Source organism: Mangifera indica, chromosome 5 (assembly GCF_011075055.1).
Source record: "Mangifera indica cultivar Alphonso chromosome 5, CATAS_Mindica_2.1, whole genome shotgun sequence".
Lineage (NCBI taxonomy): Eukaryota > Viridiplantae > Streptophyta > Magnoliopsida > Sapindales > Anacardiaceae > Mangifera > Mangifera indica.
In genome coordinates this window covers 17,209,162-17,236,047 of record NC_058141.1, presented here as the reverse complement: position 1 = coordinate 17,236,047, position 26,886 = coordinate 17,209,162, and the positions used below count along the sequence as shown (strand labels likewise).

The 26,886-nt window shown below is 33.9% G+C and overlaps 6 protein-coding genes across 8 annotated transcripts; 3 read left to right on the top strand and 3 right to left on the bottom strand.

The window, feature by feature from the left end:
* Window positions 1-1,474: 1,474 nt before the first annotated feature.
* On the top strand, window positions 1,475-5,044 carry LOC123215978 (protein disulfide-isomerase like 2-1-like). Its single transcript, XM_044636307.1, has 11 exons — window positions 1,475-1,799; window positions 2,449-2,533; window positions 2,727-2,824; window positions 2,922-2,977; window positions 3,275-3,392; window positions 3,566-3,593; window positions 3,683-3,774; window positions 3,865-4,021; window positions 4,105-4,229; window positions 4,442-4,541; window positions 4,789-5,044. The coding sequence occupies exons 1-11, from the start codon at window positions 1,627-1,629 to the stop codon at window positions 4,852-4,854; spliced, it is 1,098 nt and encodes a 365-aa protein (XP_044492242.1). The 5' UTR covers window positions 1,475-1,626; the 3' UTR covers window positions 4,855-5,044.
* A 741-nt stretch (window positions 5,045-5,785) lies between these two features.
* On the bottom strand, window positions 5,786-8,468 carry LOC123215980 (putative protein TPRXL). Of its 2 annotated transcripts, none has more exons than XM_044636309.1 (3): window positions 8,134-8,468; window positions 7,816-7,889; window positions 5,786-6,621 (listed from the first exon to the last, which is right to left on the bottom strand). In XM_044636309.1, exons 1-3 carry the CDS (start codon window positions 8,272-8,274, stop codon window positions 6,111-6,113), a joined length of 726 nt encoding a protein of 241 aa, XP_044492244.1. In that variant the 5' UTR covers window positions 8,275-8,468; the 3' UTR covers window positions 5,786-6,110. The 2 variants fall into 2 exon arrangements, with proteins under 2 accessions (XP_044492244.1, XP_044492245.1); XM_044636310.1 differs by lacking the exon at window positions 8,134-8,468 and adding an exon at window positions 7,963-8,107.
* A 2,371-nt stretch (window positions 8,469-10,839) lies between these two features.
* LOC123217456 lies at window positions 10,840-12,280 on the bottom strand. Its single transcript, XM_044638493.1, has one exon. The coding sequence runs from the start codon at window positions 12,103-12,105 to the stop codon at window positions 10,924-10,926; it is 1,182 nt and encodes a 393-aa protein (XP_044494428.1). The 5' UTR covers window positions 12,106-12,280; the 3' UTR covers window positions 10,840-10,923.
* Window positions 12,281-15,402: 3,122 nt separating this feature from the next.
* LOC123215946 (ribosomal protein S14, mitochondrial-like) lies at window positions 15,403-16,202 on the top strand. Its single transcript, XM_044636264.1, has 2 exons — window positions 15,403-15,561; window positions 15,643-16,202. Exons 1-2 carry the CDS (start codon window positions 15,506-15,508, stop codon window positions 15,959-15,961), a joined length of 375 nt encoding a protein of 124 aa, XP_044492199.1. The 5' UTR covers window positions 15,403-15,505; the 3' UTR covers window positions 15,962-16,202.
* Window positions 16,203-18,869: 2,667 nt separating this feature from the next.
* Window positions 18,870-26,830, top strand: LOC123216894 (CTP synthase-like). 2 transcript variants are annotated; one of them, XR_006502364.1, is made up of 22 exons: window positions 18,870-19,306; window positions 19,702-19,781; window positions 19,914-20,000; window positions 20,090-20,140; window positions 20,237-20,354; window positions 20,440-20,496; window positions 20,853-20,917; window positions 21,130-21,213; window positions 21,442-21,492; window positions 21,584-21,646; window positions 21,748-21,794; window positions 22,117-22,186; window positions 22,307-22,369; window positions 23,020-23,109; window positions 23,203-23,241; window positions 23,564-23,713; window positions 23,799-23,876; window positions 23,951-24,393; window positions 24,474-24,554; window positions 24,823-24,916; window positions 25,169-25,300; window positions 26,472-26,830. XR_006502364.1 is itself a non-coding variant. In XM_044637545.1 (22 exons), exons 1-22 carry the CDS (start codon window positions 19,189-19,191, stop codon window positions 25,231-25,233), a joined length of 1,686 nt encoding a protein of 561 aa, XP_044493480.1. In that variant the 5' UTR covers window positions 18,872-19,188; the 3' UTR covers window positions 25,234-25,392. The 2 variants fall into 2 exon arrangements, 1 of the variants encoding a protein (XP_044493480.1); XM_044637545.1 differs by lacking the exon at window positions 26,472-26,830 and having other exon boundaries at window positions 18,872-19,306; window positions 23,951-24,036; window positions 24,345-24,393; window positions 25,169-25,392.
* On the bottom strand, window positions 25,453-25,983 carry LOC123216412. The gene has a single exon (XM_044636825.1). The coding sequence runs from the start codon at window positions 25,981-25,983 to the stop codon at window positions 25,453-25,455; it is 531 nt and encodes a 176-aa protein (XP_044492760.1).
* Window positions 26,831-26,886: the final 56 nt, after the last annotated feature.

The window sequence follows — 26,886 nt, the reverse complement described above, 5'->3', positions numbered from 1 at the left end:
AGCCCAAGCCAAGTTAAAACAATAGCTTGTTATTCATCAGTTTTTTCATACTTAAAAAAAAAGGCCAAAAGGACTTATTCCCACCCAAAGTGTGCTCTCTTTCCAAGTTTTCATCTTTTAACTTTACAACTCTTATTTACTCATTTATGGATGGTTAAGTATATTAGTTTTAAAGATTAAATCATTATTTTATATTTAATATTAAAAATTAATTTTAATTTAATTTAATTTTCTTCTTTAAAACTCTAAAAACTAACAATTTATCTTTAATCCAAGTTTTTAAAACTAGCATTTTCCCCTTAGAAAGCGTTTGGTTAGAGATTTTTAAGATTATCTTGGTAATCTATCTTTTATTCTCTTGTTTGGTTTGTCAGTAATAAAATATTACAATAATCTTCTATTACCAATGCTGACGTGGGAGGTAATATTGGTGTTAATCTGATTACCACCTTCACCTTAGGTATTTAAAGATTACTAAGGTAATTTTGAGTTTATTATAATTATATTAGTATTTATTAATTTTTTAAGATAAAAATAAATTTATTTTTAATTAATATGACAAATAATATAAAAAATATTTAAAAATAATTATATTCAAGCGCATTTAAGTAAAAAATTTACTAGTAATCTTTTATTACTTTTTACTAAACACAATAATTATTTATACCTACTAAATTTTATCAAACATAGTAATCATTTATACCTAGTAATCTTCTAAGTAATCCATCTTCAAGGTAATCTTTTATATTTTGATAATAAAACATTACCCAAACCAAACGCCCCCTTAGGGTTTCTTATTTTTCAGATTAATTTTTTTCAATGGTAAAGAGACTTTTCTGACTATCATCAAGTAACTTTTATTCCTCTCCAACAAGTCCTCTTTTTAATATGTCTTCCTTCCGATGTTATACGACATAATCATCATCAATGAAAGAAGATGAGTTGTCTCTTTCCAGAGATGAAAACTCTTCATCGATAAAGAGTCTCATTCTCATTTTCATTTATGAAGATGATGTCATGTAAACTCAGAAGGAAGACTTGCTAGAGAGGAAAAACTTTTGTTTAAAGATCATCAAAAAAGTCTCTTTGTTGTCAAAAAAATTGAATTTAAAAAATTAAAAATTCTAAGAGAAAATGTTATTTTTGAAAATTTAAGTTAGAAAAAATTGTTAGTTGTTAAGATTTAAGAGAGAAAATGATATAATTTACATAAGTAATTAATATTAATTACTTATAGGTAAATAAATGAAAATTTTAAAATTAAAATATAGAAACATGTGAAAACAAAATAGTTTAGGTGGGAATAAGAGATTTGGCGCAAAAAACAACAGAAACTCTGGGAAGTTTGGCTTCTCGTGACTCGACACGTGGCAACGAACACTTCCTGCACCACAACCACCTCCATGGGCGTCGATCGTCAAAGGAAGACAACAAACCCACGGTTCCCTCAAACTTCCACGTCAAACCAACAAATCATAGAATGCCACATCAGCGTAATAAGGGTCATGCGCATGGAAATTTTGTAGGGTTCACCACTTTTAGCATTTCCCATCTGAAAATTCAACTAAACCATTGAAAACAAAGACCTCGCATATAAAGTTCGAATTCAGCTGAAAACAAATACTCATGCAACAAACAAAGAGAGAAATGGAGAAGAATCAGATCTGGCTAACCTTAGGGACTTTAACCTTGTTGTTTGTATCAGCTCTAGCGGACGATGTCGTTGTGCTAACAGAGGAGAACTTCGATAAGGAGGTTGGTCAGGACAGAGGAGCGCTCGTTGAGTTCTATGCTCCTTGGTAAGCCTATTACTCTTTGTTGTCACTAAGTCATTTTACGCCGATCGTGATTATTTATCATGCAGATCTGTTTTTGTGGAGGATTTTTACTTTTGATTTGTCATATTTATTATGGTTGTACTGGTCAATGTTTAATGGACGGCGGATAGGCATCGTTTAATGCCGTGTGTCCTCCAAATTTAATATTGTTTAGTTGTTTGCATATCGGTATAGAGCATTATTAAACGGAACTTCCATTAGATTTGTCAGTGACTGATTGCGAAAGGCAGATTAGGTGAAAAGAAAGATGATGCACAACATAGAAAATGATTAGTTTTTTCATATTGTTTTGCAATTTAAGGCTAGAGAGAAAAGATAAATCAATGATCTATCAGGGGTTAACTATTGCCCTCGGCATCCAAATGTTGAACAATTCAGTACTTCTCTCTGTTTCAAATCTCTTCTTTCAACTTTAAGGGATGCTTTTATCAGCAAAAGAGGGCTTGTTCCGTAGGAAACAAACTAGAACTTTCTCATGAGTCCTTGAAGAGTTAATAGGTTTCCAAGATGTTTTTCTTGAGGTTTTTGTATTGCTTTTTGCTGGATTCTGAAAGTTAATTGTCCAAGCTATGATCAAATTCCTGAATATGTTTTTTGTTCACTGAGACAGGTGTGGGCACTGTAAAAAGCTTGCTCCCGAGTATGAGAAGCTTGGCGCAAGCTTTAAGAAAGCTAAGTCTGTTCTGATCGGAAAGGTGAGCTCATCAAAAATTGCCAGCTCCCGTTTGTTTAATACGATTTTGGGACTTTTTTAAATATTTCTTTTCTTAAATAGTGTCTCATAGTATTCTTAGCTTAACTTAAAACTTTAACATCTTGTTACTTCTATATTTTTTGGAAACTCATTTGTTCTTTCTTGACATTCTATATGTTTATGTTGTGGTATAGGTGGACTGTGATGAGCAGAAGAGCATATGCAGCAAGTATGGCGTTTCAGGATACCCAACAATTCAATGGTTTCCTAAGGGATCTTTGGAACCCAAAAAGTGAGTGGAGTCCAATAAAGTTCACATTGTTTTTAATTCAATGCTCTATTGCCCTGCATCTTTGTCTGCTGAGTACATTAAATTTTGAAATTTGCAGGTATGAAGGGCCACGTACTGCAGAATCTCTTGCTGAGTTTGTGAATAATGAAGGAGGTAATTTTAGTAAAATCCCTTTTAGAAATATGTTAACCATACGAAAGCTTGTTCATCAACAAGTGTAGTTCTTTTGACCTCTTTTCCACAATATCAGACAATGTAAAAATTGTGGAAAACTAGTTTTCTTTTATAGGGGAAGAAATTATACTAGTTGTACTGCATACATATGTTTGTATTTTACACAAATACCCAACCATGTTTTGGTGCTAACCTTCCCCATATGCACCATGCATGGTTGTTTTATATGCAAAAATTATGCATTGTGTGTTTCTTGATCATTTAACTCATTTACAGGGACCAATGTGAAGATAGCTGCTGTTCCATCCAATGTGGTGGTGCTAACAGCAGATAACTTTGATGTAGTAGTCTTGGACGAGTCCAAAGATGTTCTGGTTGAGTTTTATGCACCTTGGTGAGTAGTGGTGCTCTCTCATTTTTTTTTTTCTTTGCGTGTATTTTATCAATGCCTTGCTGGTCTTAAAATCTTCATGGACCATGGATTTGCTTTTATCTTGTTCCATTTTGTTCTTATCCGCTTTTGACTCTGCTCTGTATTAAATGATTTCTGGATTTTTCTTTTTTCAGGTGTGGCCATTGCAAAAACCTTGCTCCTGTAAGTATGGATTACCTGTTTAGGTAGATAAATGTTCTCCGTTGTTTCTGTCTCATTAACCATTTATACTGTATGGTTGTTTGTTCCAGACATATGAAAAGGTGGCCACAGCATTTAAAACGGAAGAAGATGTGGTAATTGCTAATTTGGATGCTGACAAGTACAAGGATCTGGCAGAAAAGTAAGCAGAAGCTTAAATTTATATTCTCATTTAGCCTCAAATATGCTTCCCAACATTAAGTCTAAATTGAGACTATTGCTCAATGCACAGGTATGGAGTAAGTGGATATCCTACATTGAAATTCTTCCCCAAGGGCAACAAAGCTGGTGAAGACTATGATGGTGGCAGAGATTTAGATGACTTTGTCTCTTTCATCAATGAAAAGTGTGGTACCAGCCGAGATGGAAAAGGACAACTTACATCAAAAGTTAGTAACTCCTGATTTAATTGACTGTGATAGCTTTTTATTATCATTTACATGTATATTGATTCTTAAGAACTTTCAATTAGGCTGGTATAGTTGCACAACTGGATGCCTTGGTAAAGGACTTTGTAGCTGCCAGCAGTGATGAGAAGAAGGCAGTTTTTGCCAAGATAGAAGAGGAAATTGGGAAGCTACAGGGTTCCAGTGCAAGGTACTTGTCATATATTGATGTATATATAAATCATATATTCAGTCTGTCACTTAGTTCATTATTGATGGTCTCTTATGCGTGAGGACTTTTATTTCCTCTATTATATTGTTACTTACAATATGCATCCTATCCTTACTCTTACTCAAATATAGACTTATTTCTGATAAAGCAATGTTAGGCTAGATATTAGTAATATAGTTTCCTGTTTCTAGGTATGGAAAGATTTACCTGAAAGTTGCAAAGAGTTATATGGAGAAGGGTTCTGATTATGCCAACAAGGAGATTGACAGGCTTCGGCGCATGCTTGACAAGGTCAGATTCTTGACTGTTATATCATTAAGCACATAGTTTAGTATGTAGCATTCTAAAGCTCTTTTTGGCAGGCGATATGCATTTGCTATTATAAGATGTATTACTCTTTAACATCTGATTGTGCAGTTTTTAGATGGTTATAGTATCAGGAGAACATTGTTAAGATGTAGAGGATTAAGTGCTATTCTGAATTAGAACCATCAAGATATAGAAATGAAGCTGAGATCATGTTTTTTGTTTGGTGCAGTCAATCAGCCCGGCCAAGGCAGACGAATTCACCCTGAAGAAAAATATTCTATCAGCATTTGCTTGATTTAAGTGTATCATTGTGTTACCGTCATCTTACAAAGGATTACTGGTTAATTTTAATCTGTTTGATGAAGAGGGTGGATCAGTGCCACTTGATGATACTAGAAATTTGTTTGAGCAGAGCTTTTACTTTCGGTGATGATCTGTAGGCCTTGATTTTATTAAATGAGCACACGTGTGCAGAGCTTTTTATATCGGTGATGATCTGTAGGCCTTGATTTTGTTAAATGAGGTGCATTTAGTTTCGAAAAACTCAAATTACTCTAATAATATTTTTTACTTACTGGCAATAAAAAGTAAAAATTAATGAAAGTATTAGAAGTAATAATCTTTTTTTAATTTCATTATTATCTTTCAGTTAGATATTACAATGATTATTATAGTAATATTAATTTTAATTATAATTAGTTTTTATTTATTAAATATTTTAGATAAAAATGCCCTCATAAAATTAAAATTATCCTTGCTTTGCAAAGACGGCAAGAATATTGGATCTTATTGCAGGGTGAAGAACGTGAAGATGGTTAGAGTCTGTCGCTGTGCTAAGAAAGTGAAGAAAGGCAAGAAGATTGGATCTTTTTTAGGCGTGCATAAATTTTGTTCCAAGTAGCTGTACATAGATTTGTGAGCCGCTAGTCAAAATATCTGTCCATAATGCAATCTAATTTCTTAAACGACCAAATGTTGATAACAAAGGCCGAAATATGATGAAGCAGCCAGATTTAGACCGCATAAGTGAGCAAAGCCTCGGACACTTTTGCCTCTGTATACTATCATCTATAGAAATTTTCCTTTCTCAAAAATATTTTCCAACAAAATTGCGTGGGACCTTATTACTTCTGACGGGTATAATCATAAATCTAAATGATTTATAAAAGCCCGGAGCTTCACATTCAATTTTCTTAGTTTCCAGAACTTATAAAAAAAAGAAAGAGTACAGGGAAAAAATGTCATTAAAGCAAATGTCGAAAATATATGTTATCCATCTATAACATAAAAGATATGAAAATTGGTCAGGGTGGAAGCTCAACATCAACAAGCTACTGAGGTGAATAAGTGTGTCGCCAGTTTATAGCCTTCTGCATATTTTAAGCAATAGAGAAACAAGTATGAAAGCTGCATCTAGGTTGCAAGAACCCAAAAAAAACAAAAAAACAAAAGGAAAATCATTGCACCCTGCCGTACAACTGCTCCAAAAAAAAAATACAAAAGCTCACAAAATCAGAGTCAGCACCGGCAAGAAGATGCTTCCTGAAGCAATTAACCCTGCGACTCATCCCCTTTGATGTTCATGTTCAACATTCTACATGACTTCTCCTGACTAAATCCAGGCTCTGACATACGCAGAGAAGAACACTCCTCAATCTGATACTCCCTCTCATCAACTAGAGACTTGATATATGAGCATGGTTCCTGTTCAAAAGACGGCGTGCCAGGAGGCAATGTTCTCATCTGCACAGATCTCAAGAGTGCAGCTCTCCTCAAGTCAGCTGAGTGGCATATATCACTAGGTGATGACGGGAACCGGCCTTCAGAATCTGAGCCTCGTTGACGTGGCTGTGAGCCACTGACAGTACAGCTATGTGAAGGATTTGAACTGGTAGAAGGAGCAGAAGAGAACCCACTGTGTGGCCTTTGGTACCTGTATGGAGAAACTGGACTAGTGGGCAAGCTATCACTTTGGGATAAGCAAGTGATTATATGGGCCTCACAAAATCTTGAGTCATCAGAATCTTCAGACATTGGTGAATACTGCATGGAAAGTTCATCCCTGGATACATACAAATCAGAAAATCAGAAACAAAATGAACATAAGGAAGGACTTAGCTTAGTTATAAGAATTTTTACTGAAGATAGGCAGAAAGAAGAAGTCCTTAAGAAAATAGACTATACCAAAGTGTTGTTTCTCACTATTAGCATGCCTATGTGAAAGTATATAGGGTGCAAATGAACCATAGTATTGAACTTGGCTCATTATCAAATTTGGTTCAGATCAATACATTTGCTAACAAACTAGTTTTGGTTTGAGTGGCTTGGCTTCGTTTAGAACTAACCATTCATCAAAATCATCAAGAATAAGAAAGTGACTTGTCATGGACAAGTCGCTCACCAACCACTCAGAAGATTAGTCTATTAGATGATGTTGCCAACCTACTTTTATATGTGCAAGATCCAATTCATTTCTACCGTATGTAGCATAGAAATATTCTTCCTCACTCAAACATGACTAGGAGAACCTTGGTTTGCTCTAACACACTTGCTGTGGGTCATACACTTTATAATCACCCACAATAATAATTTACAGGATAATGTTATCTTAAAACCAAGACTCAATCCATTTTTATCATATGTGAGATTGCAACAAACATCACATGCAAACATTAAAGCTTAAACATAAACTAATAAATGATTTGGTAAGTGTTTGTTCCAGGTCTGAATAACCAGAAAAATGGATTTTGGTATCTCACATACTGAAAGTTAATAACCAAATAAGCTCTCCTAAGTAACCCCAGAACCTCACATCAGCCTCTAGAGCCCATAAGAATAACTGTCTCAAGGCAGCATAGAGCCACTGGAAACTCCAAAATGAGAAATCTCAAAGCAAATAATCAGATACTATAGCCTACACGCACATTTCATAGACATAAAATTCCATGAAATATAGGAATTAAGATGAGAAAAAAAAAATTCATATCTTGATTCAATTTTCGCCAATCCCTTAAACTTAGTGAAAGCAGTATGTGAGGTGTCATTACCATGAAATACTCAACTTATCTGAGTTATATCTTTAAAGGAAACCATCTTTCAGCCTATTGACATATGCATAAGTAAATTTATTGTCCAAAACCGAAGCAAGGTTTATGTTTCTAGCACAAGCAGCCAATCAAACCCACCATTCCTTATTAGTGGTTTTCAAATTTATCGATTAGCAGCAACATAAGAATGAATGAGATAGCTGCCATACCTGGCTGGAGATTCCATGAGATTCTCTGAAAGTGAGCCTCCAACAGATAATCCATTTAAGCTGGAAGCCATTATCTGCACAAATAAGATTTCCTCAATCCACATATTTTCACTGTAAGACAAACTAACTAGAGATTTGTAGCCATACCAATCCAGAAAAATTGAGAGAAAATACCCACAGCCAAAAATTAAAATTAACAGAGTTCGAATATATAACAAAGAAAGGGGGCACAGGATGCGAATCCCTTGATAACCCAGAATTAATAAATGAAAGAATACCCTATGGGAAATTGAAAATTAAGAAAAGAAAGGCTCAAACCTCACTGAGGTAACGCTTCTGAGAATGAAGATTGTCGAGATAAACATCATCCTCTGGATCTCTACTTCGCTTTCCACTTGAGCTTGGAGATGATGTTGACACTGATGTTGAAGTAGTAGTAGAGTTAGATTCTGAATTCATTTTCAATTAATTTGATCTTGTCTTATTTTAATTAAATCGATTAATAAAAATATTTAACAAATCTCCAGTATACAGACACGGATATGCACTGCTTGTCTTATGTTCTGCTCTTCTGTGTTTTGTGACCCACAAGAAAAATGAGAGAGAAATGTTTCGCGGTTCCTCCACCTCAGGCTCAGGGACGGGATGCTTTTGAGATTTTTCAAACAGTAATTAAATAAATTTAAATGAATTAATTTTCAAATTTTAACCATTTTAATTCAAATCAAACCCTAATTGACAGACAAATTTTAAAATTTTATTAAATATTAAATTAAGAAGATATTTAAAAAACTTGATACAATATTTAAAAAATATCTATTTAAATAAATAATTAAAAAAGTATAAAATTTGACAATTACCAGTTTACCCAATATGAAAAAATATTAATTTAGTCTCTATATACTTAAATATCAAATAACACTATATGATATAATATCTATTTAGTTGTTATATGATTAAATATCTAATAACTCTATATTATAAAATATTACTCCATCTCATATATTATAAAATATCTAATAACACTCCCACGTTGACAAATATCCTTGTGATACCTTTTTTTTGACGTAAGATTAAAATTTATATAAAAATTGTGAAATGTAATTTTGATATTAAACAAAGGATTTGGTCGTACCCATTTAATAAAAAAAATCAATTTTTTTTTAATAAATAAAATGTGGTTAATGTAACTAATTTTCCTTCTCATAATTCTAATTAAAGAAGAGATCAAGGGTGCTTTACCCGGATTGTAATTGGCAAGGCAATTGAAATTGCCTAAGAAATTTGCTTTTGCAATATAAAGCCTTTTTTTTTTTTTTTTCTAATTTTTCATCAATTTTAACTGTAAAAAATAATTTGACCATCTAATATTATCTATATTATTTATATTTTTCTTTTTCATAATCTTTATATTTTTCTTTTTTATTTATTATATTCGTTTTTACCATTTCCCCCACTCAATCTCTTCCAAGTAATTGTTTAATACTATAAGCATGTTAAATAATTGTTTATTAACTTATTAAATACGTGAAATTCTAAGTATAATGATCGATCTCATAAAAAATATGTTAAAATTTTAATATTAATATATCGACGAAAGAAATTTAAAATTTTATTTTTATGCTTAAAATCTTTTTTCTTTAAATCATTCAAACTATCTTTATGTTTCAATGCATCAAACACAAATGCCATGTGAATAAGAAGCTAAGAATAATCCTTAAATATAAATATTAACAATGTCACTCTCAACGCTAATCAGAGAAATGCTCGCAATGTACATTAAAAATGTAGAAAAAGCTAAAAACATAGGCAACATGCTGTCCCTAATGCTACAAATAAAGGTCAGCTCTCTCATTAGTCATTAAAACCGCCATGGCTATTGGGTACTTCTGTATCCATGAAGAATTATTTCCAATCAGAAATGGAAGGTCGATGGAATGAATAAGGTCATCGCATTGAACAGAGAGCCACAGCAAACCAAAATGTGTATTTACACTTGGTGACATTCCAAAACAAACAGAAAAAGAGTTCAATCAATCCAGATTGGACCACAAGGCAACCCAAATCTCTGAGTCCGTCCAACTTATTGTCACATTCAAAAAACAGAAAATAGATTCATCTAGGTTTGCTCTATAACAGTTGGCTGCATATATACGTTTTATAATTACTATCAATTTAATTTAAAGCTTATACACTTGAGGATAAGAAATTAAAGTAAACAGGAGAGTGCAATTATATCCGAAAAAATCAGAGCTCAGTGTTGCCCTTCCGGGGCGCAAAACCATGCACTCGGGGACCTGCCCTGATCGCAGGCCCATTAATGATTCGCATCTGTCTTAAGTTCCTGACAAATGCTTCCCCATTTTTTAAATTTGAGATAATAAAAGGTTTAATTATTATCAATTGAGGGTGGAAATTTGTTATTTCATGAAAACGCGGGTAGGAAATAATTATTCCGCCGAGAAACGCCCAAAAAACGTCACATAGAAATTCCTTTCAAAGGGTGTGCCAGATCTATACCTAACAGGACACAAGTCACCCATGTGGGTCTAATCCAGAAGTTGATAATTGACATGGAAAATAGTCGACACTTACAGCTCACCTAACCAAGACGAACCCATCTGTGGGTCACCTAATTTATAACCACAACAAACCATTGAAGAAGCATGCAATTGCACATTCATTTACAAAAATGTTATATCAATCAACACCAATGACGTTTATGCCTACGCTTTGGTAGAGACATCCTTGTTAACCATTCCCACAAAGCAATCATGAAGCAATTCAAACTCTATAATACAATGCTAAAAGGAAAACGGATTCCAGCCGCAACCAAATAAAAGCAGAGGCTCTAACTATCCAAGACTATTTTTAGTGATAATCCTAACATCAAATCATAGCACGGCGAATAAAAGCATTGCATATGAAGCAGAGAAAAGGCACTTAACCTTATCTCGAATATTGAGCAGAAAGAAAGATATAGAAAAAAAATAGAAGCAAATGGAAATTAAAAAGCCCATCCGCTCGATAAAAACACAGTCATAATTTAATAATACGAGAAGCAAAAATTATGTACAAAAAAATTAAAAAGTCTATCCGGTAGCATTTCTACCTCGATGAGACAGGATTCAGGGATTTGGCCAGTCCATTGAGCGCACCATATCCTTTCGAACTAAACCCTAAGCAACCAAACAGCCCTTGCCGGTACGGCAAGAAAGTCCGCTTCTTCAGCTCCTCGGCCTGAGCTCTATTTGCCGTGTAATGTAACTCGTGTGGAGACGGTGGGACTCTGCGTTTGGCTACCCCGTTAGCTAGTTTCCCTTTTACCGTTTTCTTAATGGAAACTTGCTCATTTCGCTTCTGCTTCGGCTTTTGATTCTTTTGCATCTCAACGCTACTACTAGGAGGATGAGAAGGATTAGGGTTCATCTCTTTAGAAAGAATTAAAGAAGAAGAAGTGAGTTTCCTGTCTTTGGAAGGAGAGAAAGAAAAGGAAGACCAGAACTTTTCCTTTCCATTTCCTCTTCCTTCACTTTTGCTTCTATACAAGAGGTCCTTTAAAAATATCCATTTCTTCGAGTTCCTACCCGAAGATGAAGACCTTGAGGAAGAAGCAGAACATGAAGGTGTCGTTTCAGTTGAAACAGCTTCACTCTCTTTTCTCTCCACATACTCTTGCAACTTTATGATGTTTTCACTAATATCTCTCTCAGCGTTAATATCCTCTTCGTGCCACTGGTACTCTTGACGTCTTAAAGGCGACAGAGATCTGGCCTTCCTGTGGAGAGATCTACTACGAAGCTTAAGATCTCTCCCTCTTTTCACCGACTCTTCCGCCTCTTTATCATCCATTTCTTCGTCTTCAACGCCCAGATCTATAAGAGGAGCCAAGATCTGAGGTCTCTGCAAGTGAGACGAAAGCTTCATCGGCCTAATCTGACCGTTCAAAAACAGCTCATCAGCCGAGCTCATTGATCCAGCGGCTACAGAACCATTGCTCGAGAACCGAGAAGAAAACTCAAACTCGAAGTCAGACTGAGTCGATAAGAAGGATGATTCAGAGGGACGACGCGAAGCTGAAGAAGCGGAAGATAGCACAAAATGCATGGGACTGGCCGGTGCACTGAAGAAGTAGCCAGTAGTGACGGGTCCACGGCCGGGACTTGAAGGAGCGCTGACGTAGGGAGTGGAGCACGTTGAGTCCAAGTCTTCACTGAAACTTCGCGTTTCGGTGAAGTCATTGGTGGCTTCCGGTTCGTCTTTGTTAGGGTTGGGGTTGGGAAGTACCATTACGGGGCAAAGACGATTGACGGAAAACGGAGGCGGTTGAGAGAAGTTACTAGTGGCTTGTGCGACAAGCAATTATTGTGCAGAGAGGGCGCTCTGAGCGAGGAGAATGCATGTGCTTATGTGCATGTGATCTCTATTCTTTCTTTGTATCCAATTTTACAAAATCTTTTGCTTCTTTTACAACGTCGATTACTTTGTCGTCTTTTAAACCATTTCCTATGCAATTACTATTTTGTCCCTGCTTAATTCAGTCACCGTAATTACTCTTTCTTGTTGCTAACACTATTTAAACTAAATGACTATGTCCAACCAAAGGTTTGAAAAATAGAATTTTCATCCTTAAGTTTTAAAATGTTATATTTTCACCCATCATTTCCTCCCATAAATGAGATTTATTTGATTTTTAAAAAAATAACTATTTTATCCTTTTATTGAAATATATTTATATTTATATATCTATTAAATCATAAATATATTTTTATCTATTTAAAAATTTACCATTTGATCAAAACTTTATCCAATTTTAAAACTGTTGTGTTTTATTCAATTTTAGAATATAATTATTATTTTTAAAACTATTGAGAATATAACAAATTTTTAAAACTATCGGGGATATAACAAATTTTTAAAATTTTTAAAAACACCTTTAAATTTTTTTAAATTTTCAAACTTTTAAATATTTTATTAATATTTAATATTTTTAAAAATTATAACATTAACATATTTTTTTGGAAAATGAGAGGTATAATGGAAAAATACGGGGAAAAAACTTTTTTACATTTTTATTTTGATAAAATTTCTTAATAAAAATAGTGAATGATGAACCAGAATCAAGCTTCTAAAATTTTAAAGAATAGAATTGTCATTTCAATCAACAACCTTTAGTGGGAAATGGTCTTTTGGCCCGTTAATTACGATACTTTGCTGCCCCCGGATAATATCAAGCTCTCAATTTTATCAAGCTAAATGACACCGCCAATTTTATCTACCGCTAATTAAGTCAACTTTCGCCAACTACAAAAATATAAAATAAAAATAAGGCTAAAGGACTATGTCCCACCCAAGGTATGTTGTTTTCTCAAGTTTTCTCTGGTAACTTTAAAAATCCTATTTATTCACTCATAATCGGTTAAAATTAACGGTTTCAAAAATAAAATTATCATTTTATCTATATTATTAAAAATAAACTTAAATTTTATTTTATTTTCCCCTCTAAACTCTAAAAACTAATAATTTCTCTCAATCCAAGTTTTAAAAAACATATTTTTTCTCTTAGGGTTTTCAATTTTTCAGAGTTAGTTTTTCGGTGTCGTTTCTTCCTCTCTGGCATGGCCTCTTTTCAGTGGTTGTCCTGGGCACCGTTATCGAGATGAAGACGAGGTCTTCGTCGACGAAGACGATTTGTCTTGGTTAGAGACGAAGACAAAAACTCTTCGTCGACGACCGTGCCCAGGATAATCACTAGAAGGAGGCCATGTCGGAGAGGAAGAAAAGGCATCAGAAAACTAACTCTGAAAAATTGAAAACACTAAGGGGGGAAATGCTATTTTTTAAAACTTGGGTTGAGGAAAAATTGTTAGTTTTTAAAATTTTATGAGGGAAAATGAGATAAAGTTTTCAGGAGTTAGGGTTCCGTTAATTTTAACAGCCCATGGATGGGTAAATGAGATTTTTAAAGTTAATAAGAGAAAACTTGAGAAAATCGCATACTTTGGGTGGAAAATAGTCCTTTGGCCTAAAAATAAATTTAACTAAAGGGCGTTTGGTTTGGGTAATGTTTTATTACCAAAATAGAAATATTACAATAAAAATATATTACTTAGAAGATTACTGGGTATAAATAATTATTATGTTTGATAAAATTTGGTAGGTATAAATAATTATTGTGTTTGGTTAAAAGTAATAAAATATTACTAATAAATTATTTTACTTAAATACTCTTGAATATTATTATTTTTAAATATTTTTTATATTATTTGTCATATTAATTAAAAATAAATTTATTTTTGTATTAAAAAATTAATAAATAATAATAAATTTATCTTTAAATACCTAAGGTGAAGATGTTAATTAGATTACCACCTATATTACCTGTCACGTCAGCATTGGTAATAGAATATTACTGTAATTTTTTATTACTGACAAACCAAACAAATGAATAAAAGATAGATTATCAAAGTAATCTTTAAAACTGGAATCAAACGGCCCCTAAATGCTTATGGCCTTGACACTCGGTTAACTTAAAACTACGACCTTCAAAACAATGCCCAAAAAACACTTTTTTCCACCCAAGTATGGTAAAATTTATAATTCATATTTTTTAAATTTTTGAAATTTTAAAAATTTATATGTTATTTAATATTTGTTAAAAAATTTTTTGTTAGAGTTAAAGATAAAATATCATTTTATCAATAATATTAAAAAATTATAATTTCATCTCATTTTTTTCTAGATTTTAAAAATTAACAACTTCGTTTCTGCTTTAAACATTTTCAATCTTTAAAAATGACTATTTTCCTCCTACATCTAGGTTTTTTTTCCTTCTTCCACTCTAGCCACCTTTTTATTATCAACATCTTCCTCTTCTCATCCTCATTATCAAAACATTTGGATAGTTGTTAGACAAAAAAATGTCATCCCTTTGTTTGACAAAGAGTTTGTCTCTTTGTTGACAGAGGAGGAGGACGAATCCTCCCTCTCCATTGGCGAAGAGATGAAGAAGAATTATCTTCATCTCTTTTGAGACGAAGAGTCTCTTTGCACATGAGCTTCCAAAGTGATCAATTGAAAGATTCTGATGTTAAGGGTGAAAAAAGGAAGTCACCGATGACAGAGTGGTGGTCAAGGGGGAGAGAAGAAAAATAATCCTAGGTATAGGGGGAATAGTTATTTTTCAAAACTAAAAATATTTAAATAAAAATAAAATTGTTAGTTTTCAAAATTAAGAAAAAAGTTAAATAAAATTATAATTTTGTTATTATTGTTAGTAAAATGATAATTTTATCCTTAAATCTAACATAAAATTTTAACAAAAATTGGTTGATAAGTGAGTATTTAAAATTTTGAAAATTAAAGGGTATGAACGGGGATTTCACTATACCTTGGGTGGGAGAAAAATCTTTTAGCCTCAAAAGACGTGGCGGCACGTGCCTGGTGTATATTTCCCACTTCGGTTTCTATTTTTTATTTTATTATCCCTTCTTCCCTTGTTTTTCTATGCTTCTATTAAGAGCCCAGGCCTTTCTTATTGGGCTTGAGCCTGCATTACATACCTGGCTTATTTTTATCGGCTTATTACATCCAATCATCTAAATTAGGTTAATTTTCTTTTCTTTTTAAAATTTGCAGAAACTCAAAAACCCTCGTTTTCTCTTCGTCTCTGACGAGTCTGCCCCCATTCATGGCTCTCACTCGACAAAACATCTTCAGTATGACTTCTCAGTCCATGAACTTCTGGTAATTTCTTTATTTCTCCATATTTGTTTCCGATAATTTTCTTTTAATAAATGGGAACAAATCATATGCTTATGAATTCAGGAGGACAATGAGTACGGTTACGGAGAAGCGAAATATAGAGGACCACAAACGTAGATTGCTTTCTGCTAAATATGAATTGAGGCGAAAGCTTTACAAGGCTCTTCACAGAGATACCGATCTTCCTTCTGAGATCCGAGAGAAATTTCTCTGTAAGTTGTCTCAGTTGCCGAGAAACAGTTCCTTCACTCGTGTAAGAAACCGATGCATTTTCACTGGTCGACCTCGTGCCGTGTACGAGAAATTTCGAATGTCTCGTATTGTTTTTCGTAGTTTAGCATCTCAAGGTCTTTTGAATGGCATCAAGAAGGCATCTTGGTAGACTTAGCTTTGTGGCCTTGTTTACAAGCAAGGTAGAATCTATTTATGGTTTGCTTGTGCTTTGAAAGATAAGATCGAATAATCTCAGTCAGGCCCTTTTATGGTGTTTTTATAGGCCTGTCATACTTCTGATTTTATTGTCTATGGCTCTTTTAACCTTTGTTGCTTCATATTGCCCATTGGCATTGTATCACATACTAAAATTTTACTCGTAATTTAGACTTCTTAGCTGATTAATGTCATGAAGGTAGCTTCTCTTCAAGTTATATAGTATATTGATTGTGTGAATAAGTAATAGTTGGAAAATAACAATGGGAATTAGGATGAATTTCATTTGTTTGTAATAATTTCTAGTGTTGATTGCAGTCCTCTTTGTTCTACATTTTTCCTCCATGACAGCAAGTTTCTTTTTTTAATCCTTTTCATCTTGCCTCTTATCGATCGCTCTCATTGTGTTCACCAAAATTATCTGCTCTCCACCCTTGCTGTGTTTCCCAAATTATCTGCTATCCACCCCTGTCGTGCTTCTAAAATTATCTGCTATCTTTCTTAGCGTGTGAGTTGCTCCAGTTTGCAAACACAGTTATCTTCTTCCCTTAAGAATCAATTTAACATTAGATTTTGCCAGTCTACTGCTTTTATTATTGTCAGAGTTGAAGTTGTTCCATGATGTTTTACTGCAATGAATTCTGTAATGCAGAATCCGTTTGCATCTGCGTAGTCCCAACTTTTTACCATTATTTTGTGATTGCTTTGGCTGGCTCAATATGATTTTGTTCTACTTTCTCTTCTATGAAATTGTGGTAGTTTCAAATACAAAATGTTACCCAAGATTTGTTGGGTATATGCATTCTATTTATTTCCTCAAATCTCATAGAAATTGCTGGCGATAGAGTTAGGTGAATATCATGGTTAAGGAACAAATTTGATCAGAATCTAGTGAGTAAAATTTGGGCCTTCTCAAACTTCCTTGAGCTCATTTGAACCGATGCTAATGCATTTTGATATAGTCATGTTGATTTCCAGCGTTGGAGGTGTAATATTTTTGGGTGGAGTAAAAAAATTGTCCTAATATTTGTGTGGGATAAAATGCCCTTTAAACAACCAGCATGGAGACTATAAAATTGTGAGATCCATGGTACTAGATAAATTTAAGTTATTTTCCATTATGAATAAATGGGGAGAACCTGTCTGACTTTATTTTATTCTGAATGGAATTTGACATAACATTACTTGAATAATAGTAGTGAAAGAATTTTGTAAGGGCAGCTCGCTGAAAATATTCAATAGATTAATTTCTTTATTTAGTAATCATTTCCATTTTATTGAGCCTTACTCAAATTGACCATAGGTTTTGAATCTTCGTAGCTAGAATAGGAAGTCAATTGGCGGGTAGAGAGGTGTAATTGAGTGTCTTACGTTGGAAGTGCTTACGCACTTGAGCTTGACCTGCTGTTTCTTCTTTTATACCCATCGAACTGCTCATGAAAACTGCATATTCAGTACATCAATTTAATTATGAAATGGTATGTAATATTTGAACTGGAAACTACAAAATTTGAATCAATAACAATCACGATACTCGGGATGAAATGCTAAGAAGAAAAACCAAAAAGAGATGGCTATGTCGAATCAAAGAAGAGAAAGAAAAGTTGATTCTTTGTGGTTAATCGTGAGGAAAAAATCGACATTATGATTGAAAAAATCTTTGTGATTCTTTGTCCACTGGCATCACCTGCTTAACGGAGATTGAAAACGTCGACATTTTGTCTTTAGTGGGAAGTGTCGCCGAGGCTTCAACGTTTGTGGGCTACTTCAGTTGAAAAGTTTTAAGTAAAGCCCCTAAAAAAAAAAAAAAAAAAACAGGGTTAAATTTAAATTAAATTAAACTAAAGCTTTTTTGAGTTTAAATTTAGTTTAGTTTGTATATAATAGAGTTTAAATTTAAGTTTGAGCTCATTGAAGTGAAACTCAAATTTGGTTTGACTTATTTCAAGTTTGAATTTTTAATTATTTTATTATTAAAATGATGTCGTTTTAATACATATTAATTAAAAATAATATCATTTTGTATCAAAAATTTTAATTAATAAATTCGATGAATAACTCAAGTTTGAGCAAACTTGTATAAAACTGATTTATTTTGAACTTAAATTTAAATTCAAACAGACTCAATTTGAATCTAACCTTAAAAATAAGTAAACTTTGAGAAAATCCTTTTTTCTTTTCATGTCGGTGCTCGTGACAGAAAATAATATTTGTTTTTTTGTAGGCTTTGAAAGTCTTAGATAAAGCGTCCTTTCTATAGTGTTGTCGTTAACTTTTTGAAGCGGGGTATGATTATGACTATGCTCCATAAATGGCTTCTGGGTAAAGAATGTAATCAAATTTGAAGCCGTGACCGCACCACAGTCTGAAAGAATCGGTCCTAGCATGGTGCCAGCACAACGTTCCAACACATTTGCTCTAAGGTAATGCATAGTCTAAGATTTTGTGTAAAAGTTATAAAAAGATACTCAATAGATATTAGGAAGGAAAGTTACCTTGTCAAGTCTGATTTTATTAAGTTTATGTTGACACAAAGGTATATTATAGCAGAAAAAAAAAAAAGTAAAGAACGGTTTTCATTAATGAAATTGAACGATGGACTAGAAAATGACGACTTCTCAATTTAAAAGGTAAAAAGTATTTTCATAAATTTTGGGTGGGAATTAGTAATTTGGCCGACAAATTATTGCGAACCTTTTTATTTTACGGCGATATTTCCATTTGCGTTTAAGAATTTAAAAAAAAAAAAAAAGGATGAGGCTAGTGGAAGCAGATAAATCAAGTATGTCGTCATGCCGATGACATATCCACTTAAAGCAAGTTGCGGGCATCTGATGTCGTTTTTTTTTTAATCATTTAATCATTTATAGATACTTGGTTTATCAAAGGCTCAAATCACAACCAGGAAAAACAAAACAAAACAACTGGAAGGGAAGCTACTGCCTACTAATGTTCATGTGGCAACATGAAGTTGATTTATACGACGGCGTAGGCGTTGATTGAAAGCCAAAACTGCCAAAAAAAGCCAGAAACGGGGACCTTTCGCGAGCCAAGAACAAGAAGGGATGTTGAATCCTCTTCAATCTTTTCCCGCTCCGACATAAACACAAACACTTTGTTAAAAAATATCAGTTGATACTACGGCTACTACTACTACTTTAATAGTATAAATTAGGGAGGATGAAGTTCGTTCTGGTTACAGGAGGAGTTGTGAGTGGACTGGGTAAAGGCGTCACAGCCAGCAGCATAGGCGTCGTCCTTAAAGCCTGTGGTCTACGCGTCACTTCCATCAAAATTGGTTCTCTTTTTCTGTTTCTGTTTTAATTTTCTTCTCATTTTTTAATTTCTAAAATCATTATAATCATTTTTGTTTTTACTAGTCTAATCGTTATTGCGTATGTTTGACAGAACTTTTGTTGGAATCGGATTTTTTTTTCAACTGTTGTTGCTTTAGTTGTTTTGTTGTCGGCATTTGTTCATATTTATTGTTGGAGATGGGTTTGATTTTCTTTATTTTGTATTGGAGGTCTTTGTTTGTCTTTCTTTTTCAATTGTTTGATTGCTTATTTCATCAACTCACTAGTTTTTTCTTGTTTTGAATTTTGATTGGAAGAGTAATCATATTGTTTGTGTTTTAAATTCATTATGTATTTTTGCATGTCAATTGTTGTAACTATCTTTCATGTCTGGCAGATCCATACCTTAATACGGATGCTGGTACCATGTCTCCTTTTGAACATGGGGAAGTTTTCGTTCTTGACGATGGTGGAGAGGTTTTTTCTTTGTCCGTTTGTATCAAGAAGTTGCAATTGTGTACATTCTTGCATACATAACAGTTTCACGAGTTATGTATGTAGTATGTCAAGCACTGTGCTACAAGTTATTAGTATTTTTCTTTTTTACAGGTTGATTTAGATTTGGGTAACTATGAACGATTCCTGGATGTTACTCTCACAAGAGATAACAATATCACCACTGGAAAGATATATCAGGTGCTTGAATTTATAATTTGTAAATTTATGACGTCAATTCAATTGTTTGTGCTAACTAAAACTTATTAATCTCCTTCATATCTAATCAGTCTGTACTTGAGAAGGAACGGAGAGGTGATTATCTTGGAAAGACAGTTCAGGTAATGTTTATTACACTGAAAAGTGTTCCTTAGATCTTAATTGTGTAAGGAAAACACTGGTGACTTAGATTTCTGCCACTCTTTGGTGGATCCCAGGTGGTTCCACACATCACAGATGCCATCAAGAATTGGATTGAGTTTGTTGCTGCTATTCCTGTGGATGGTAAAGAAGGCCCGGCAGATGTTTGTGTGATTGAGTTGGGGGGAACTGTTGGTAAGAGCTTCTTGATACAAAAGAGATTTATGGTGCACAAAGAATTGGTGATTTGTTGTTTTGATTGACATTTTTTTCTCTCCAGGGGATATTGAATCAATGCCATTCATTGAGGCTTTGCGACAGCTTTCATTTTCAGTTGGTAAGCTGCACATATTATGATATATTGTTGTGTTATTTAGATTTATATGGAGACTTAATTATGTCCTTGATATTTTAATAAATCTAATGAAGAATATTTAATGTTATGTTTTATTTGCATAATGGTATAGTTGACTTTGATCAGATGATTTAATAATTTGGTTTCTGTTTTATGTTCATTATTCTATGCCTTATAGATCAATCCGTCCAAATGTTTTTGATAAATATATGCAATTATAAGGAAAACTAAGAAATTATTTTTTTGATGTGCCATTCTGTGCTTGGCATATGCACTGGGATTTACTTCCCAAAATGTTTTGCGTATTTCCTGACTTCAACTTTCTATTCCCTCCTCAGGTCAAGATAACTTTTGTCTCATTCATGTGAGCCTGATACCTGTGCTTGGCGTTGTTGGTGAGCAAGTAATACTCCATTTGTATCTATAAACCTATATTTGAGATATGCAGTAAATATTGTCTCCTACTCTTAGAGACCAAGGTTGATAATATAACTTGGAATTCTTTATATATATAATAAATCATATTATATATTTATTTATTCTTTTATTATTTGGCTGATTATTGTCGCATTCTTGTTCATTCTCTTTAATCTTTCTCTCTCACGTTTTCCCCAGAAAACTAAGCCTACACAGCATAGTGTCCGGGAATTGAGAGCATTAGGGTTGACACCTCATCTCTTAGCATGTTGCTCTGCCCAGGTTCAACTTTTTCCTTGTCTGAGAATTTGGTTTTGGAGTCTTTGAGATTAATAACAAATATTTGCTTGATTTTGGTTTAAAAATGAAGCAATTATTGTGCTCCCCAATTTTAGGTTGGGATAAAGCTATTAATATGATTTAAAAGTTATGTTTTCTAATTCAAATGGTCTTAATGGTAAATACGATGGTTAACACCTTGAATTTTCTTTAATTGGCAATCTTATGCAGCCTTTGTTGGCAAATACAAAGGAGAAACTTTCTCAGTTCTGCCATGTCCCGGTAAATTGTTGTGAGGATTGTTTCTTTGATCCTTCGATCAGACTCAGTTTAATTGAATTGTCATTTTATGTCTTTTCACTGTTTCTCACAGATTGCAAATGTTCTCAATATTCATGATGTTCCAAACATTTGGCACGTTCCTCTCTTACTTCGAGTGAGTTTATTGACTTTGTTATGGTTCCTTCTAAAGTCAAGTGTCTCCTGTTTATTTATCGACATCCAATTAATGCTTTTTGACATGAATATTTGTTTCAGAGCCAAAATGCTCATCATTCAATTCTACAACAGCTAAATTTGCTCTGGTTAGTGTTTGTTTCAACTTTTTCTGCATATTAAAACTTTAATTTTCATATCAGAATCTTTATTGGCCTCTCAAGTTTTCAGAGAAATGAATCTAAGGGAAGCAGTCCATGTGATGCTGTCTCTAAATTTACCTATCTGTTTTTTTTCCCTGTTCATATATGACAATGGTTTGGTCCTCTGGCTATATATGTTATGAGTTATCATGCCTGGATTGCTACCAATTGAGCTTAAACAACTCTTTAAAAGACCAAGACATTGCTTTCTCTGGAAGTAGCAGCATGGTTGATTTTTTAACTAGCAAATTACAGTTATCTGTTTCAGCATTGCTGCACCTCCAGATTTACAAGCTTGGACAAAGATGGCCGAGACTTTCGATAATATCACCAATTCTGTTAGTACTACTTAATTTATAACTTTCTCAATATATATTAGTATATTCATGGATAGCTTGCAATCCTCTTGTTGAATATTCTTCTTTTGTACTTGAGACAAAAACATGCTGTAATGACAGGTGAGGATTGCTATGGTTGGAAAGTATGTTGGCCTTACAGACTCATATCTGTCTGTTGTTAAGGTGTGCTTTCTATTTTACTCTTTGTTTTACTTTGAGCTAGGAGACAGGAAAAACAAGGTATAGGCCTGAACTAGTGCTAGTCTCTGTCATCTAACCAGTCAAACCTACTAATTTTATGAATGCTTATGAACATGATATGCTGATGCATGGAAGAACTTGTGCCTACCACAATTTTCCTGATGCATAGAAGAACTTATGCTCATTTTAAGTGTTAATCTACCTTTCTAGGATTAAAAGTTTGTGTGAAGTTCTCAAAAAATGCAGATGTTTATAGTTTTTACTGGTCTAGTTCTATTTTGGAATAAATTGTTGTTGTCAGACTACCATATTTGTAAAATTTATGATTTGAGCTGAATACTCTTGATGTGTAGACCCAACCTAACAGATTAAGCTTTTGTGTTGGTTGATACTTGTTATTTGCTGATTATTTTGGAAGAAATAAACGTTATCAGATGTCATGCTAAATTATGATAGTTTAGCTCATGTTGCAATTATATTTTTTTTATATAGAGGATAAGTATATTCCTGCCAATTCTTTCATAAGAAAAAAAGAACCCTTTTCATATTATAAGCTAATGAGAGTCTCTGGTTTGCTTAGCATGTAGTCTATACATTACCAACTTTTCTTGTGGTTATGCTTATGAATGCAGGCTCTTTTGCATGCATGCATTGCATGTTCCCTGAAGCCATCAATCAACTGGATTGCAGCTTCTGATCTTGAAGATGAGAGTGCAAAATTGGTACCGAACCACACTAGTTGGATCATGTTGATCTCTCTTTCCCATATATTTTTGAAGAAAATAACCTTGTTTTTGTTTTGTCTGCATTTGCAGACACCAGAAGCACATGCCGCTGCATGGGAGACTTTGAGGGTAAGCCTTATGCAATTTATTTCTTCCTTATCTTATTCAACATAATTGCCATCAGATTCTATATATTTAAAGCTAGCAGAATAACTCAGTGTCAAATTCCCAAAATAATGCCATACTTGTTAGTTTGTTTTGTTGATCACTTTTATAGTGAGCTTTACACAGACACAGACATTCAGATTTCTGAGCTTTGCTGGTATTTTCCTTTTTAATAATTTTTTTGAGATAAAGAATCTCTCCAATAAATTTTATCTGTGTAATGGTCTTAGAATAGATCATGAGTATCTATATATTTTTATACAAATGGTGGTAAATTTCATCGCAGAATGCAGAATGTGTCTTAGTTCCAGGTGGATTTGGTGATCGTGGTGTGGGAGGAATGATATTGGCTGCAAAGTATGCTAGAGAGAATAATGTACCCTATCTTGGGATTTGCTTGGGCATGCAAATTTCTGTAATTGAGTTTGCTAGATATGTGAGTGGTTTGTTTTTCGTTTCATTTTTCTTTTTCGCATTGTATAGTAGCCCTTCTCTGACTGCCCCTAGTTAATTTTTTCTAGGTTCTGGGTTTAGAAAGGGCAAACAGTTCAGAGTTTGATACCCAGACTTCAGATCATGTTGTGATTTTCATGCCTGAGGTTGGAATTCTACTGCCTCCCTTATTTTTCTATTACTGTGATATGTTACACTATCAATTTATATCCATATGCAGGGTTCAAGAACACATATGGGAAGCACAATGAGACTAGGCTCTCGAAAAACACTATTCCAAACCCATGATTGCATTTCTTCAAAATTGTATGTGATTTATCAACTTTCCAATTTCAGGAGTACATGAAGTTTGTCTGTGAATGCAATATAGAACTTTTACATTTCATTTTGCTCCATAATTCTTTTATTACTCTACATCAATGCATGGCTAGAGTCCTAACTGGACCTTAGGGCGATTATTCTTTTATGTCAATGCGGTGGTTCACAGGTCACAAGGCTAGCCTTGTCCATTTGTGTTGCCTATCTGGCAGCAACTTAGTATCCAAAGAGGTACTATGATGTGTTCTTATATATTACTGCTATGCATGCCCATCACATTTTCTCTTGTTTGCTAGGTATTGTAATCCAAAGTATGTGGACGAACGGCATCGCCACAGATATGAGGTCAGTTTTAAAGTTCACTCTGATGGGTGCAAAGATGTCTGGCTTGCATAATGGTGATGCTTTGGTCTGATATGCTGCAGGTGAACCCAGAGATAATTGGGGTTCTTGAAAAAGCTGGCCTTAAATTTGTAGGGAAGGATGAAACTGGAAAACGAATGGAGGTGGTATTCTGCTCTGGTGATAAAAATCCCTGCTTAATTTGAAACATGTTTGTAATATGCTGAAGTTGAATCAGTTATAATTTTAAACTTAGATCACCTTCGATAAGTAACATTCATTTTCATTGTTGCCAGCCCCTTCTCACATGAATTGAAGGTCAATGGGCTTGGCCATTTCTTGTTTGCGGCCATTTTGCTAGATTGAGAAGTTAGTTAGCACTTACCCTGATTATTCAATTTTGGAAGTTCGGTTCTTCTGTTCTTTCTGCAGATTTTGGAGCTTCCAGGTCATCCATATTATGTAGGAGTTCAGTTTCATCCAGAGTTCAAATCGCGACCTGGGAGGCCCTCTCCTCTGTTTTTAGGTACTTTTTGTTCTACATGTGATATATGCTATTGTGAAAGAATAATTTAGAGCAAAAATAGTGTAAAGGAACAAATTTTCACTTCCTTTCAATCAAAAGATTGATGGTCACCAGTTTTGATATTGATAGCATTCAAAGAGAACATGGGTGGTATTTGAAGAAAACATAATGACCTGTGCTTTTAGATATGGTTCTATGTAGAGCGGTGTAAATATCTACATTTCAGTTAACAATATGGCTTTGCAATCACAGGTTTGATACTGGCGGCAACGAAGCAGTTGGAAGCATATATAAAAACGAATCAGAATGGAAATTGATCTGCAAGTTTGTACTGTCTGGATGCAATAGCTTTTAGAAGCAAATTTACTTCGTGCTGTCATTTAGGTAAAAGTATATGTTTATTTGTAAAATTGTAAATACTCAAACTCAACGAAAGCTTTTAGTAATTACAAAATGCCGCATTAATTACCTAGAAATGTAATGTTGGAAACCCAGAAATGAACAAATTAAGCAAGAAAAAGATGATCAACTCAACACTAAGTAGTGCTTTTATTTAGTCTCTCCAAATATGAAATCTGTCTTTGCATTTTGATTTGTTGGTAAAACTTGGCTATGAACTCCTCCGCTCTCAAGTCAATTCCTTGTTCCTCCAATGGAATCTTCTCTTCAGTAGTTGCCTCTTCATATTCTTCTTCATTCTTCAAGCAACTCTTCCTCCTATAATCATAAGCATAACCTCCATCTCCCTCATCATGATAATGATCATCAATATCAAAATCATAATCAAAATCAACAGGCGGGGCCATGCAAGGAATAAGATATCTCATGGAAGCAGGATGATGCATCTTCGCATTGAAAATAGGAGTCTTGTCAAAGGAAAGCTCCCGCTCTCCATAATAAATCTGATCCCGTGGAGTGTTGGGTCCTAAACTTTTGATGAATTTTCTCAACACACCAACCTCCATCGTCAAACATCTCTTAAACACCCCGCTCTTTCTTGCCCACAGCAATGCCAGACGTAACAAGTTCCAGACCCTACGACTAACATCACTGCTTTTCTTCGTCATTTTCTTGGCTTTAATATTGCTACTTGCCACTGGAAAGTTGCAAATAAATATTGATGTAGAGAAGAAAGAAACAAAACTTAAAAGTTGGCGTTTGAAAGACTGAAGCAGTGCTGGTGTTTAGATTTGAGATGACGGTAAGATGGAAGAGAGTGAAGCTACTATATATACAAATACAACTTGATGATCAGAGCTATTGGCGTGCAAATGTGAACTGTGAATAGTGCAGCCGCGTGGCTTACATGGCTATACCCAACTTGGCGTTACGCGGTTAAGTCATATTCGACTTTTTCTTTTTTTCAAATCTACCCCTGCCTTATTAGATTTGTTGTTTGTTTCCCTCTGCCTGCATAAAAATATTTATTCAACTAACTTAATATTATTTTGCGCCTACATACTTAGAAGTATATTTTAATTTCATATTTTAGATCTGCAGTAGCAGTGAAATTGCATATATTTATATTATATTGATTTATAAATTTAATTTGTAGAGCCTAAGGTCGTTGTGGTCACATGCTTTTGTTTGGGGTTTTGCTGGGATATTGCTTTCCTGAGAACATGCTGAAGAGTGAAGACTTTGCCCAAGTAAACGTTTGCTTATTCATTAGTACAGTTGTGGGTATGATTTTTATGTTTAAATATCTCCCAAACCGTGTCTTGGGAGATTTACTAATCATTGAACTATGCATTTCATCCATTTTTTTCTTTCAAATCTAAACTATATTCACACTGTGAATCTATTTAAGAATTGAAAGATTAAATCTGTTTGATTCAATCTTAGCTGTGTACAAAGTTAGGTCAACAAAATAATGTGACAATATAGTGTTGTGAATTAAATCTATTTGATTCAGTCTTGGCTGTTTACAAAGTTAGGTCAACAAAACAATGTAATTAATGCACTCATAG